Source organism: Physeter macrocephalus, chromosome 14 (genome assembly GCF_002837175.3).
Source record: "Physeter macrocephalus isolate SW-GA chromosome 14, ASM283717v5, whole genome shotgun sequence".
NCBI classification, from domain to species: domain Eukaryota; kingdom Metazoa; phylum Chordata; class Mammalia; order Artiodactyla; family Physeteridae; genus Physeter; species Physeter macrocephalus.
In genome coordinates this window covers 78,487,394-78,503,239 of record NC_041227.1, presented here as the reverse complement: position 1 = coordinate 78,503,239, position 15,846 = coordinate 78,487,394, and the positions used below count along the sequence as shown (strand labels likewise).

General features: G+C 51.1%; 1 protein-coding gene across 1 annotated transcript in view; it reads left to right on the top strand.

Moving 5' to 3' along the window:
• SDK1 (sidekick cell adhesion molecule 1) overlaps positions 1-15,846 on the top strand; it is a 538,268-nt gene that overhangs the window by 315,527 nt on the left and 206,895 nt on the right. Inside the window, exons 11-12 of the mRNA XM_024119146.1 lie at positions 1,590-1,692; positions 4,867-5,043. Of these exons, the coding sequence (XP_023974914.1) occupies positions 1,590-1,692; positions 4,867-5,043 (280 nt within the window). The remainder of the gene's footprint in view (positions 1-1,589; positions 1,693-4,866; positions 5,044-15,846) is intronic.

Genomic DNA, 15,846 nt, shown 5'->3' with positions numbered 1-15,846 from the left:
TCTGCTATCATTATAGCCACAACTAAAACATTCCTCGTATCTTAAGTATGGCTCTTTCCTATATGTTAGGGGCAAACTGAAGGATCTTTGTGCTTCCTCCAGCTTTTGCTTCTCTTCATTTTATCTATAACACAGGTTTCTGAAATGCAGAATAAATTGTTTTCCAGAACATAAGGATTGGATTACCAAGTATTTAGCTTCACTGGCTGATAAACTTTTCTCTCTCTGCTTCATCCATATCTATATTACTAAAAAATTTTTGTTCACAAAAGCAAGAGACAGTCAGTGCTCACTAACAGATTTTTGTAAAGCCATCTACACGAGGAGAGAAATTTTTAACTTGCCTGAGTGAATAATTTGTTAAAATACCATCCTTGAGGAAAAACTAGATTGTTGTGCTTTATTTCATATCTGCTTAGCGTTTCCTGTGATACAGTCGGTGTCCGTTTTGATAAACGACCCTTCCTCATTTATTAGGTGTTCTAAAAATATCACAAGTTTGAAGGGAGTGAATCCACATCCTCCCAATACTGTTAAGCACTGAAAAAGAGGTCTTGTTCCCTTTGGTGGGTCTATTCTATCAGCCACATCTGATTCATCCAGTGTCCCCCAAAATTAACCATAAACTTAAAAGCTTGTGGAAAACTGATGTCTGCATCTCCGTAGGTCACTCACCGGAAAATTTTGTGGATCTGCTGAGATTCAAAACTGTAATAGCACTAGACTGGTTGGTGCAGCGCTGTGTGGCCTGCAGGGGTCTTCCCAGGCATCACCTACTCTGTTCTGTCCCAGCGTGAGTGAGAGCAGCACCCACTTTCAGAGACAAGAAAACTAATAAGCTCAGAGGCGTTTCTCTGGGTGCCCGCCTGGTAAGCCGTCGGGCTGGGCCCTGAGCCCAGTCCCATGGCTCCAAGTTCCGTCTCCCTTCCCGGTGCCAGGGCAGCGCCCTCCCGAGAGGTGTGCGGCGTGGGGACACACGCCACAGGGCCGTCTCCAGGGCCTTGGCTCTGGCAGCTGCGGAGTGTCGGGCAGCCGCAGGTCTGGACCATCTTGCAGGCCTGCACGTAGCACCAGGCCCCGCTCCTTGCTGGCCCCGCGGCATCAGGCAAGACCCTGTACTTCTGAGTATCAGTTTTCCTTCCTGATCACTGGGAGAAGGATTATCACAAGCCTCACAAGATTGTTGTGAGGATTAAGTAAAACAGTATAAATGAAGGCGCTTTGCAAAGTCATGACGTACTGTGTAGGTGGTAGAAATTACCAGAATGTTGATAATCTCGGGAAGGAATCCAGGGTGTAGAACCTGGTAACCATCTGCAGACGATCTTCCTTCTTGTTTCCTTCCGGAGCGTCCGAGGTCCGGGGGCGACCTGAGACGGGCTGGGGGAGGCCTGTCTCCCTTAGCTGGGAGGCAGACAGGCTTGCTTTCAATTCCCTGAACGTTTCTGTGTGCTTCCACGTGCACTGGGTTTTGCCGAGCTAAGAGAGAACTAGGAGGTTTTGATGTCAGAGGACCAATTCGTCACCCCCTGAGGGAGGAAACGCTCAGGCACGTAATCTTGTCTGAGTCGCGACTTGTGTCTTTCCAGATCGAACGTCCATCGTGAACCCTCCGGAGGACCGCGTGGTGATTAAGGGGACCACGGCCACGCTGCACTGTGGGACCACCCACGACCCCCGCACTTCTCTCCGGTCAGCTCGGTCATTTACGACGTTTGGGGCTCATTAGTATTCTGGGCGCTGGGGACCTGAAGTAGAGATGAGAAGGGAGAATTTCAGGAACTTTGATTCCAGCCACAGATCCCTGATTACAGCATCTTACAGTTCGGGGCTCCGTCATTAATCACACAAATCCCATTTTCCACTCCAGCCTTATGTATTATTTACAGTGAGCTATGTTCCACTTCATGACTTCAATACAGCTTTTCATGATTTTTCTGCCAAGGTTAATACTCTATCTGTAAAACGTACTTGTCAGAGGCTGATACTTAATGAGAGAAAAATCCAGAGGGATTGAATGGGATTTCAGCAGTGTTTGCGCTGGGGCTGTGCTAGACTCGAGGGGTTTTCCCTGCTCCAAGGATGGCTCCACTGTGTCATGGGGAAAGGGAGCTCCGCGTGGAAGAAAGGCATCCGCGGTTATCTAACACATTTAGAGGAAACTGCGGGGCGCCAAGGGACCCAGGGGACGTGAGGGTCCACGAAGTGGGTGGTGACACCTGTCTTTGTTTGACTCAGACGGGGACGGTCGTGACGAAGAATGTGACAGCGCAGGTTAGACATGCAGCAGCAGACACAGCTGGCTGTCGGTGGTGAGCTGCTTCCCAAAGGGCTGCCACTTTCAGAATAGTTTTTAATTTTCAGAACCAGCCTTGAAAATGAATCTAGAAAGAAAGATGCAGTCATCCTAGTATTTTCACTCTGGCCTTAGCCCCAAAGGCATGCAGTTAGCCAAACGATAGAATCAAGATGCCCTCCTTCTCGCTGGAGCATTTCACGCCGATCAGGCAGAGGTGGCTGTCAACGCACACGCACATTACTAACCGGGTTCGGAGACTAGGCTGTTTCCTCACTCTCCTTGGGCAGCTGTTTGACAAATCGTGAATTTCCACATCTCTACCTGTCTCTCTGGAGTTTCCCCAGAGCTCAGAAACCAGGTTTGCTTTCGTTACAAGAATGCTGAATGCAAGACAAAGAGACGAAAGCCAGCAAGTTAGAGATTACCTGGAGAATTCTAGGATTCTAGGAGAGAATTCATTCGTTTCTAAAGGACTAGGGAGTGTCACCGAACAAAGGACAAGTGAGCCAGTTTTCTGCCACCCGAAGGGCACACCAGAAACCCCCCTCAGATCGTTGTGGTTTTCCTGTAGCTTCTTTGGTGTGATTAAACAGACAAAATCGGAGCTTCCTTCCTGAGAAGGAATTCGGCAGCTCACTCTGGGGCACCCCTTGTCCTGGGTTCCTTTGCCCCGAGGAGCACCTGGCCCTAAGGGACACTGGCCGCCAAGTGCTGCTCCCCCAGTGAGCAGCTGATTCACTTCCTTCTGGTGGAGACGGTCCTGCTCTGTCTGGGGGCAATTCCAGACGAGCAGTCTGTAAACGTCTGCGCTCTGTGTGCATTCTGGAAATCCAATCCAGTACTTTGGAAAGGAAAGCCAGCTCTTTGACCTCATCCAGCCGTGACTAGTGAGGGGCTGGGCAGGCTCTTGGTGGAGTCTACATTTGAAAAGAAAAATGTGCTGAAATGTCCTAAAGAATTAAAAGAGAAAGAAATGCAGTTTTAAGGACAGTCTGCCAGAATGGTTGGATTTTTTAAAAACGTTTATATTTATATTATATTATATTATATTATATTATATTATATTATATTATATTATATTATATTATATTATATTATATTATATTATATTATATTATATTATATTATATTATATTATATTATATTATATTATATTATATTATATTATATTATATTATATTATATTATATTATATTATATTATATTATATTATATTATATTATATTATATTATATTATATTATATTATATTATATTATATTATATTATATTATATTATATTATATTATATTATATTATATTATATTATATTATATTATATTATATTATATTATATTATATTATATTATATTATATTATATTATATTATTTATGGTTGCACCAGCTCTTAGTTGCAGCATGTGTACTCCTCAGTTGCGGCCGGCAGGCTCCTTAGTTGTGGCATGCAAACTCTTAGTTGCGGCATGTGGGATCTAGTTCCCTGATCAGGGATCGAACTCACGTCCTCTGCATTGGAAGGCGGATTCTTAACCACTCTGCGATCAGGGAAGTCCCCAGAATGGTTGCATTTTAAGAAAACCTGTACGGGGACACCCGGGGAACCTTTGCCCGCTGCCCAGGCTACACTCTTGTCCCCCGGGGACCTTCCTGCAGGAGCGGGAGGTACGGTTGCAGTGGTGACACGGGTGGTCAGGACCCCTCAGACTCCCCGTCCTGAACCCAAAGACAGACGAATGTCTGCGCTTGTCTTTTTGTCCTGTGTTAACTTCAGCATCTATCTTTGTATTGTGACCAAGACATCTGGTCGCTTTCCTTTTCTTTTTTAAGATGTAATTCACATAGTATTAAATATCACCTTTTAAGAGCACAGTTCAGCGGTTTTTACCGTACTCACAAGGTCATCAGTTGCTTGCTTTTTGTTTTTTAAATAAATTTATTTATTTATGGCTGCGTTGGCTCTTCGTTGCTGCACGAGGGCTTCCTCTAGTTGCGGCGAGCGGGGGCTACTCTTCCTTGTGGTGTGCGGGCTTCTCACTGCGGTGGCTTCTCTTGTTGCGGAGCGTGGGCGCTTTCCTTTTCTTTTTTAAGATGTAATTCACATAGTATTAAATATCACCTTTTAAGAGCACAGTTCAGCGGTTTTTACCGTACTCACAAGGTCATCGGTTGCTTGCTTTTTGTTTTATAAATAAATTTATTTATTTATGGCTGCGTTGGCTCTTCGTTGCTGCACGAGGGCTTTCTCTAGTTGCGGCGAGCGGGGGCTACTCTTCCTTGTGGTGTGCAGGCTTCTCACTGCGGTGGCTTCTCTTGTTGCGGAGCGTGGGCTCGAGGCGCGCGGGCTTCAGTAGTCGTGGCACACGGGCTCAGTGGTTGTGGCCCACGGGCTTAGTTGCTCCGCGGCGTGTGGGATCTTCCCGGACCAGGGCTCGAACCCGTGTCCCCTGCATTGGCAGGCGGATTCTTAACCACTGCGCCACCAGGGATGTCCCAGTTGCTTGCTTTTTAACAGACGGGGAAGGATCAGCGACCGGGGTCCTAACTCGGGACTCTCTGCTTGACCCACAGCTACGTGTGGAAGAAGGACAACGTGATCATCACCCCATCTGGCAGCTCCAGGATTGCGGTGGAGAAGGACGGGTCCCTCCTCATCAGCCAGACGTGGTCGGGCGACATTGGAGACTACACCTGTGGCGTCATCTCTGAGGGCGGGAACGACTCCAGGACAGCCCGCCTGGAGGTGATGTGAGTATCGCGGCTGCTCCGTGTTCGGCGTCAGCCCTGCCCCACGTGACCATCACGTAACACGCGTGGTGGGTCGCAAGCCAGCAGTCAGAGACCACCGCCCTGGGCCTCAGGCACGCACACTCGCAGGGTTGGGCTCTTTTGGTAACCTTAAAATTATACTGTGTTCGGCCTCGCTTTGGATGGTTCAATTATTGGTTTTCCTCCCATTGCTCCCTTTTATCACATTCTCCCCATCGAGCCCGTACCGTGACGGACTGTCTCCCACACCGTGTGTACGTAACAGTAGGTCCACTTGTCCAAGCGGTGCCCGTCGGCGCCGGCTTGGCCCAGCTCCCAGGAAAGCCAGTGCCTCTCTGTGGGCAAACGCGCGCTTCCTGTCGTGTCTGCTGGCCTCCCGGGGGTGGTGAGCAGCCGCCCGTTCCCTCTGCCCGGGCCTTCCTGGGGGTGGGGGCCGTGGGAGCCCCGGCGGCGTCCGCCTCCGCGCCTCGAGCTCATCCTCCCACAGCTCCCTCTCCTCACGGGCAGGAGGCTGAAAAGCCTGCTGACCCAGTGTGTTTTTCCGACGTGAATTTATCTGCTCTTGAAAAACGGTGCCCCCCCCAGATGTTCCCCCAGCCCATACGCACAGAAGTAACCCCCGAACCTAGAGAAGCAGGGCAGGGCCGGCCGGGCAGCTGCAGCCAGCTCTGGTCGACAGGGGCACGCTGGCCATCGGGAAAGGCCTTTGAGAGGACCGGGAGGTCTTCCTCACCGGGCTCTGCCCGCTGCGATCCAGGAAGGCTTCTGTAGGCAAAAATCGGTCCCTGAAATAGGCTGGGAGCGCTCTGAGGGCAGGGCCGTGTCTCGTCTGCCTTGGAAGCCCCAGGCCCTGGCCGGGGGGATGAAGAAGGAGAAAGAAAAGCGCTTGCTCGGTGCTGCAGCCAGGGCCCCCCGTGTTTGTCGCACACATACCTGAACAAGCAGCTCTCCGCCAGCGCGTGTGTGGCATTTCACGGGTTAATGACGGGCTGCTGCTAGTCCAGAAAGGCTGGCTGTTGGATCTGCGGAACCTGGGAAAGCGCCGTTCTTCCGCCAGGCTGGCCTCTCCCCAGGATGACCTTGTTCTCCGCAGAGGTTAGTCACCTGTTGTGATCAAAGGTCACCCAGTTGCCTTTCAGCCCTAGAGGATCAGTGGGGGGTCTCCCCACCCTGCCTCTCGCCACTGGACCCGCTGACCCTGGGCTCTTCCTTAGAGGAACAGTGGGGAGTCTCCCCACCCTGCCTCTCGCCACTGGACCCGCTGACCCTGGGCTCTTCCTGCCCTCCTGGGCCCCCGGGCCCCCATCCAGGGCACCTCAGCCTCTGCTGCCTCCACGGCTGGGCCTGGCTCTTCTGCCACCTCCCCCTGGAGGGTGCGCCCCTCCTCTGGGAATCAGCGCGGGATCCCTTCCTGCCCCCGGGATGCAGGCCGTCTCTCCCGTGCTTCCCAGCACCTGCTCCACCCTCGTCAGCACCGATCACGCGGGCGGCTTCTTCCCTCTTGAAGTAGAAGGATGGCACAGCTCTGCATTTTGAGCGCCTGGCGGTGTTTGGCATACCTTAGGCGTTCAGTAAATACACGTTGGCTGGTTGAATGAATGTGTGTTCGTTGCAGGCCCCCGGCGATCCTACTGGACATTCCACCCACACCCCTCACCTTCCCTTAGATGCTCACGTGCCCTGGGCTCCCCCAACCGTCGAGAGCCGGACGGCCAACCCTTGCTCAGCTCTGGTCGGCTGGCTTTCCTGCTCCATCCATAGGTCACCTGGAGATCTTTTTAAAAATTGTTGATGATGTTGGCATCCATGACCAGTGAAGTCACATAATGCACTGTGCTATTCACAGTTTTTAAACTACCTTTGAGAACTCTTAGATCGTCCATCATCGGTACCACATAAATAAGTGTGAGCATTTCATAAAGGCTCTGTCAGCAGAAGCCAAACTGTGTGCTTCCAATGTAGTGAACTCTTTCTGTTCTGCACAATGTTTGTGTTCTACTGATTTGCACATCTCCCCTAGTATTTGCTTATTTGATTTCCTCTAAGTAAAATACATTTTTCAGCAAATGTTGCTGTATCTATAAAATAATAGGCTTTGTGTAGTGGTAAAACACCTCATCTCTAAATATAGAAATACTTGCAGATTCGTGATTCAAACCAATTTAGGTACAGCTGGTTACAGAGCTGATTTGGAAGACAGTGGTTCCTTGTGAATTGTTGGTGTAATAAGCCCTCCACTCTTCCAAACCGGAATGAATGGGGAAGGTTGTAGGTTAGAGCGCGGTGTATCTTTACATCCAGTAAGGTCTTAACTCTGAGACATCAGTGATGGCGATATAGCAATAAGGACAATCACAGCTCAGGATCGTAGGGTGTTTTGTGCTTCTCGGAGGACTTACAAACCCAGCCCAGTAGCATTTCCCTGACTCACTCAGATGACAACAACAAAAAATCTCCCGTTGCAGGAGTGACTGAGAGGTACTTACGGCTAAATAGTGTCCTTCCGAAGAGCCTGAAAGCCTGCCTCCCCAGCCTCCCCACTTGAGTTAAAAGCTACTTTGTTAAATGTAGAAATTGGGAGTATCACAAGTGGGCTTTTCAGAAGCAGGCCGCCTGCTGGCAGCTCTCCTGTTGGTTTGCTCGGAAGTTGGTGCTGTGCCAGCCGGGGGCGGGGGGGCACCGTGCGGGCAGAAGCCACAGTGCCCCCAGGGTCACCGGCTCTCGGGAGCGAGGCCGGCCTGGAGACCCCTCCCCAGTTCTCACTGACTGTGTGACTTCGGGCAGGTCACCTCACACCTCAGTCTCAGTTTTCTCACCTGTAAACTGGGCACGTTGCCATTTACCTGAAAGGGTGGCGGTGAGGTTTGGGTGGACCGCTGTGTGTAAATCCTGGCCGGGAGCCTAGCTTAGGGCAGACACTCAGTCACCGTTCCTCACCACCTTATAAAAAATGCTCCTCTTTTCATCCGCGGCGCCCTCCCCGTCACCCAGGGCCAGGAAGTTTCTCTCTTTCATCCTCTGACACGCTGGGCGTGTCTGTCCGCTGCGGAGCCAGCCCCCCGTGCGTGAATGGCACCAGGTGCCCGGCAGGTGCCCCATCAGTGTCTGAGGAAGCCCCGCTCCACTCACCAGGCTGAAATGGGTTTGGGGTTTGACCGCCGAGGAGGACTAACTTCTGGGGGGTCTGCCTCGTGCCCCCCCGGGAGGAGAGGCGTCTGCACTCCCAGAGGGTCTCCTTCTGCGTCCGGTAAATTAACAACACACGGTCCTCGTTAACGCCGGTCACCAGTTGTGTCAGCTGTGTCTCTCCTACGGCCTCACAGGAAGGAGCTGGTTCTGGGGTGACTGCGGACCCCCAAAGCTTCTTGCTGTGAGGGACCAGGCGCGAAGGCTTTTTGAATCGATTGTTAACCGTTTAAAGACCCAGTTAGCATTGCATCTTTCCGTCTGAGATCAGAGGCTGATTCTTCGGAGCCCGGAGTACAGAGGAAAAACCTGATTTCACTGGAAGACTCGGACCCCGAGGCAGTGGGAGAGGTTTCTTTCAATAAAGCCACTTCCGACAAAGCCATAATTAGGAGCGAACAACTTAATACCGTCTCTCGAGAGTTATCAGGCCCCATCGCCTTCGTCCTCAGAGTGAAGTCCGAGAGGATGGGTTTGACCAAGGTGTCATTTGTGCGTTAGCGGGACAGCGCTTTACGTAGGAAATACTTACCGGGTCCTCGCCCACCGGAGCAGCTCCTCACGGCCGCGCCTGGCCCAGCCGCCTTCTCTCGAGCCTCTCCCCGAGCCGCGCCTCTCAGACACACCTCGCTTCATCGCCGTCCCCTACAGCCCAGGTTTTGTTGTTGTTAATTCCTGATATTATGGCGGTGCCATTTTCCTGAAGGTGATTTCTCTTTGAATCACGAAGTGACTCAGTGACTCAGCACCGGCCTCGTGTCCCTCCCCCGCTCACCCCCCCCCCCTCCCCGCCGTCGTATCTGTTGTTCTCAGAGCCTTTCAGCCGTCGCCCTGTCTGCAAATCACTGTCTGTGAGTCACTGGCCGATCATTTATCTCCTTCCAGACTTGGCGGAGAAGGTGCCAGGACACAATCTCCCGCTATTAGATGAGCTTCTCTGAGATGGATTCAGAATATATTAAAGCCTCATTTATCGGCTATTGATGGGTTAGTCGAGCATCTCACAAAGCTTAATTTTCCAGACAACCGAAACATCATTTAAAGAAATAGTGTACGCTTCCGATGCATATTTAAAAGTTCTTTGCGTTGTGAAGCAGGTGATACTGGACACGAGGTACGCTAGAGGGAATTTCCATGGAGGGGAGAGGCTGGAACTGGGGAAGAAACATCTAAATTTCCTTCCAACTCTGAGTCCTGTGATGGCTGTAAAGAGCACACTTTGCGTGGGCCATCCTCCCGGGGCGACCGTGGACTCTTTGGGGCAGCAGTGGACGAGGGCTCGTTATTTCTAGCCGCACCACGGACACAGATGTCCCTGGGCACCACCGGGCTTTAGATCTCGGTTCCTGTTCTAAATGTCTCAAGGCCACTTCGCCTTTTAAGTTCCTAAGTCTCGTCAATCTTCTTAACAGTCTTTTCTCACGCTCACAGCAAGCTCAGGGCCGCCATTGCTGCCGTCCAGAGTGCCTACTTCTGGCATGTCCTGTGGCGTCCTCCTTGGTGGCTTTTCAGTGCTGGGGGGCGGGGAACGTCAGAAACCACTCTTCCCAGACTCACACCCTGGCTGAGCATCAAGCTCTGAGGGCTGGACCGAGGGCCTTGCCTAAGCTGGGGCCCAAGGACTTCCTGAGCTCAGGCCTGGACGGGAGGCTGCCGCAGAGCGAGCTGTAGCTATGGATCAGTGAGCAGCCCACCGTCTACTAAGCTCTCCAGCCCCAGGGAAAGAGCTGTCCCCTCGCCTGTCGGATCGGTCATCGCTAAGCGAGCGTGCCCTCACGTAGGCTGAGAAGCATGGTCCGAAATCGAGCGTAGACCCTGGGTTTTCCTGGCTGTGGGAATTTGACCACTGGTTCCCGCGGAGCCCCAGGACAGAGACGTGCGCGGAGGTGCAGAGACGCGCTGGTTGCTCCGGGCCGCAGGTTGACGCTCTTCCTGTCCAGGAGGAGCCTGTCCCTTCCCGCCCGCCTCCCGTCCAGTCCACCCGTCCTCCAGGACAAGAAGGCCGCTCTGCAAGGCCTGTCCCGAGCCAGCTGCGTGCCCCACCTGTGGCTGCGCGTGTGCCCCGCGGGCCCCGGCTGCGCCAGCCGTGGCCACCTGTCTCCTCTAACCTCTAACCAGCTCCCGTTCGTGGTCTGTCCTCCCTCCCGACTGTTACAGAGGCCATCACCCGACATTTTATCTCCAGGACACTTCCTGAGGAGCTGCCCTTGGCGTCCCAGCTCCAGCCCCGGAAAGTGAGCGTCACACAGATAAGCCAGACATTTCTAACCCAGGCGCCTCCTCCCTGCCTTCCTCCATGACCCAGTGCAAGCCCTGCGCTCCCGCCGGTGGCCCCAGAGCTCCCCCTGGCCCTACCTGGGCCCTCAGCGGGCCACTCCCCACCCTTACCCTCCCTCTTCACCCCAGACCCTCCCAGTCGCTAGCCCTGACCTCCTCCCCGAGGCGGCCCCGCTGCAGGCCGGCTCCGCGTGCAGCCCGGCAGGTCCCAAGCCGCCCTGTGGCGCTCGCTCTCGGCCGCCCCGTGCCGTCCCGCCGGGCACGGGCCTCGCCCTCCTGGCTGTGAGCTCCGGGCGGCCAGGGCTGCGGCCCCCAGCCCGAGTCCCCGGCCCGCGGCGGCTGGGGGAGGGCTGTTTGCTCTCCCGCCCTCCCCCGTGTGGGTCAGTGTGTCCGCTCTCCCCACGCTGCACAGCGCGAGGCTCCGGGCCCGGCGGGGTGATGCGGGGGTGCGGGGAGGAAAAGAGGCCGCACGAGGAGGGGGCAGGCCCCCATCAGACACGCGCCTGGGCCCCGCGCTGTCGGCTTCGCCATGTTTCTTCAACCGAAAAAGCCACGAACTGCAGAGGGTCAGGGGTAGGCGTGACTAGTCAGGGCAGAGGGGGGCCCGGGCAGCCTGCACAGAGGCGAGGCTGAGCCTCGGGGCTTTGGAGGCTGAGCTGGGCTTTCCGGCACAGGTGGGGACGGCCTGGCTCAGGGAGCTGTGAGTCCTTGGCGATGGCCTTGCTCACGGCCGGGCAGTTCCACGCAGCGGTGTGGGGACGGGGCTCATGGGCGTGGAGGGGGAGCTGCAGAGGCTGCAGGGCTGTGGCGTGACCCCCGGCAGTGCAGAGGGTTCCAAGCGGCCCGAGTGTGACGGCTCTGGGAGGGCTGGTGGCGCGTGGGCCTTTCTAGGGTCCAGCAGGTAGGACTCGGTGACTCATGAGATGCCCGTGTGCAGGGTGGACGGTGGGTGGAGTGGAGATCCTGGGGGGTTAGCACCGACGGGAAGGAGGGACGGGCAGAGAAGGTCTCTAGTTCGGGCAGGAGGAAAGATTCGTGACCCGCTGGCAACCCGGAGGCAACCCTCTGGAATGTTTTATTGGAATCTCCTCCTGGCTGCTGTAAGGTGCCACTCAGGACCCCCCAGCGTCTCATCCGCGTCACGCAGGGCTTTTCAGGCTCCTGGGTTCTGCAGCTGCTTCCGAGGCCTCAGGTCACCTGCACGTCTCTCCTCCTGACTTAGAGGTGAGACCGTGGTGGCCCTCAGGGGGCCTCTTTGAGCGCGGCCAGTGTCCGCACGTAGAAAACGGCCCGGCCCCCAGCCACCCTTGTCAGCCTGCTAAGTTAACCTTCCTCATGTCAGAAAATCTTCCATCTCAGGGCAAGTCCTTACAGCGCAGTTCTGACACTGCCTGCCTGGAGCTAGCAGAGACCCCACAGGTGAAGGGCACTGTCCCCAGCAAGACTGTCCTCACTCCAACGCCAGCCGCTTGCTCCAGGGCTCACAGACCCCCGTGCTCCTGACAGACTCACTCCCCTGTCAGCTCAGTGATTCCCTAGAGCAACCCCCAGAGCTCAGCTAAATGCTTATTTAGTATCTCAGTTTTATCATAAAGAGTAAAAATCAGGACCAGACAAATGGGGAGAGGCACAGGGCATGGAACGGGAGGGTCCCAAGCTCAAAGCTCGTGTCCTCAGGACGCGTCACCCTCCCGGCGCATACATGTCTGATCACCGACCAGGACGCTCAGCTGAGCTTGGTGTCCAGTTCTTATGGGGTTTTATTACGTGCTCACGACTGAATCCTTGGCCATGTGATTGAACTCCGTCTCCAGCGCCCACCCCTCCACTTCCCAGGGGATCAGAAGGTCAGGCTGATGTCACTGTCTCAGAGCCCCAGCCCTCTGATACGTGGTTGGTCTCTCCAGTGTGTATACCCCCCTCCTGGAACTATGCAGGGGCCCCCCCACGAGCGACCTTTAGCACAAACTCAGGTGTGGCCTGAGGGGCCCGCCATGAATAGCAAAGACACTCCTGTCACTCAGGAAATTCCAAAGGTTTACTTCCGTCCCGGCACAAAGAACAAACTCGTCTTATTTGGAAATATTTATCCAAGTTGATTCTTAGTTTGTTTTCAGGTGGGACTGTTTCAACAACTTTAGTTTGGTTTGGTTTCAGAACAAACCAATTCCAGCAGGAAATGGGGAGAAGCAGAAAAGATGTTTTCATCCTGGCATTTTCTTCATATTGGCCTTCGTTGGAAATCCAAGGGAGGTTCCATTATTGGAAAACTCAGATAGAAATAACAGCTCAGGACTTCCCTGGTGGCGCAGTGGTTAAGAATCCGCCTGCCAATGCAGGGGTCACGGGTTCGAGCCCTGGTCCGGGATGATCCCACATGCTGCAGAGCAACTAAGCCCGTGTGCCACAACTACTGAGCCTGCATGCTACAGCTACTGAAGCCTGTGCCTAGAAGCCCATGCTCTGCAACAAGAGAAGCCACCGCAATGAGAAGCCGGCACACCACAACGAAGAGTAGCCCCCACTCGCCGCAACTAGAGAAAGCCCGCACACAGCAACGAAGACCCAACACAGCCAATAAATAAATAAATATTTTAAAAAGTAAATACAGTAAACTGATTTTTTTTAAAGGCACTAAAAAAAAGAAAGAAAGAAAAGCTCCTTTTCTGATTTAAAGCTTAATTCACAAAGAGAAAACAAGACAACATTTCAAGCTCAAGTTTATTCTTTATTGTACTGATTTATGATTTAAAGTTGCAGTCTGGCTGAATGCATACAAAAACAAGACCCATATATATGCTGCGTACAAGAGACCCACTTCAGACCTAGGGACACATACAGACTGAAAGTGAGGGGATGGAAAAAGATATTCCGTGCAAATAGAAATCAAAAGAAAGCCGGAGTAGCAATTCTCGTATCAGGGCAAAATAGACTTTAAAATAAAGACTATTACAAGAGACAAAGAAGGAAGGACACTGCACAATAATCAAGCGATCAATCCAAGAAGAAAATATAACAATTGTAAATATTACACACCCAACACAGTAGCACATCAATATATAAGGCAAATGCTAACAGCCATAAAAGGGGAAATCGACAGTAACACAATCATAGTAGGGGACTTTAACACCCGAAGCCTGTGCCTAGAAGCCCATGCTCTGCAACAAGAGAAGCCACCGCAATGAGAAGCCGGCACACCACAACGAAGAGTAGCCCCCACTCGCCGCAACTAGAGAAAGCCCGCACACAGCAACGAAGACCCAACACAGCCAATAAATAAATAAATATTTTAAAAAGTAAATACAGTAAACTGATTTTTTTTAAAGGCACTAAAAAAAAGAAAGAAAGAAAAGCTCCTTTTCTGATTTAAAGCTTAATTCACAAAGAGAAAACAAGACAACATTTCAAGCTCAAGTTTATTCTTTATTGTACTGATTTATGATTTAAAGTTGCAGTCTGGCTGAATGCATACAAAAACAAGACCCATATATATGCTGCGTACAAGAGACCCACTTCAGACCTAGGGACACATACAGACTGAAAGTGAGGGGATGGAAAAAGATATTCCGTGCAAATAGAAATCAAAAGAAAGCCGGAGTAGCAATTCTCGTATCAGGGCAAAATAGACTTTAAAATAAAGACTATTACAAGAGACAAAGAAGGAAGGACACTGCACAATAATCAAGCGATCAATCCAAGAAGAAAATATAACAATTGTAAATATTTATGTACCAACACAGGAGCACCTCAATACATAAGGCCAATGCTAACAGCCATAAAAGGGGAAACCGACAGTAACACAATCATAGTAGGGGACTTTAACACCCTACTTTCACCAAGGGACAGATCAACCAAAATGAAAATAAAAAGGAAACACAAGCTTTAAATGACACATTAAACAAGATGGACTTGATGGATATTTATAGGACATTCCATCCAAAAACAACAGAATACACTTTCTTCTCAAGTGCTCATGGAACATTCTCCAGGATACATCATATCCTGGGTCACAAATCAAGCCTTGGTGAATTTAAGAAAATTGAAATTGTATCATGTATCTTTTCCGACCACGACACTATGAGACTAGATATCAATTACAGGAAAAAAGAAACTGTAAAAATATACAAACACATGGAGGCTAAACAATACGCTACTAAATAACCAAGTGCCTCAAGAAAGAAGAAAAATCTCAAGCAACCTAATCTTACACCTAAAGCCATTAGAGAAAGAACAACAACAACAAAAACACCCAAAGTTAGCAGAAGGAAAGAAATCATAAAGATCAGATCAGAAATAAATGAAAAAGAAATGAAGGAAACAATAGCAAAGATCAATAAAACTGAAAGCTTGTTCTTTGAGAAGATAAACAAAATTGATAAACCTTTAGCCAGACTCATCAAGAAAAAAAGGGAGAAGACTCAAATCAATGGAATTAGAAATGAAAAAGGAGAAGTAACAACCGACACTGAAGAAATACAAAGGAGAGAATACTACAGGCAACTATATGCCAATGAAATGGACAACCTGGAAGAAATGGACAAAATCTTAGAAAAGCACAACCTTCTAAGACTGAACCAGGAAGAAATAGAAAATATAAACAGACCAATCACAAGTGCTGAAATTGAAACTGTGATTAAAACTCTTCAGACTTCCCTGGTGGCGCAGTGGTTGAGAGTCCGCCTGCCGATGTAGGGGACGCGGGTTCGTGCCCCGGTCCGGGAAGATCCCACATGCCGCAGAGTGGCTAGGCCCGTGAGCCATGGCCGCTGAGCCTGCGCGTCCGGAGCCTGTGCTCCGCAACGGGAGAGGCCACAACAGTGAGAGGCCCACGTACTGCCAAAAAATAAATAAATAAATCTTCCAAAAAACAAAAGCCCAGGACCAGATGGCTTCACAGGAAAATTCTATCAAACAGGTAGAGAAGAGCTAACACCCGTCCTTCTCAAACTCTTCCATAATATAGCAGAGGGAGGAGCACTGCCAAACTCATTCTACGAGGCCACCATCACCCTGATACCAAAACCAGACAAAGATGTCACAAAAAAACAAAACTACAGGCCAGTATCACTGATGAACATAGATGCAAGAATCCTCAACAGAATACTAGCAGACAGAATCCAGCAGCACATTAAAAGAATCATGCACCATGATCGAGTGGGGTTTATCCCAGGAATGCAAGGATTCTTCAATATACACAAATCAATCAATGTGATACACCATATTAACAAACTGAAGGATAAAAACCATGTGATAATCTCAATAGATGCAGAAAAAGCTTTCAACAAAATTCAACACCCATTTATGATAAAAACTCTCTGG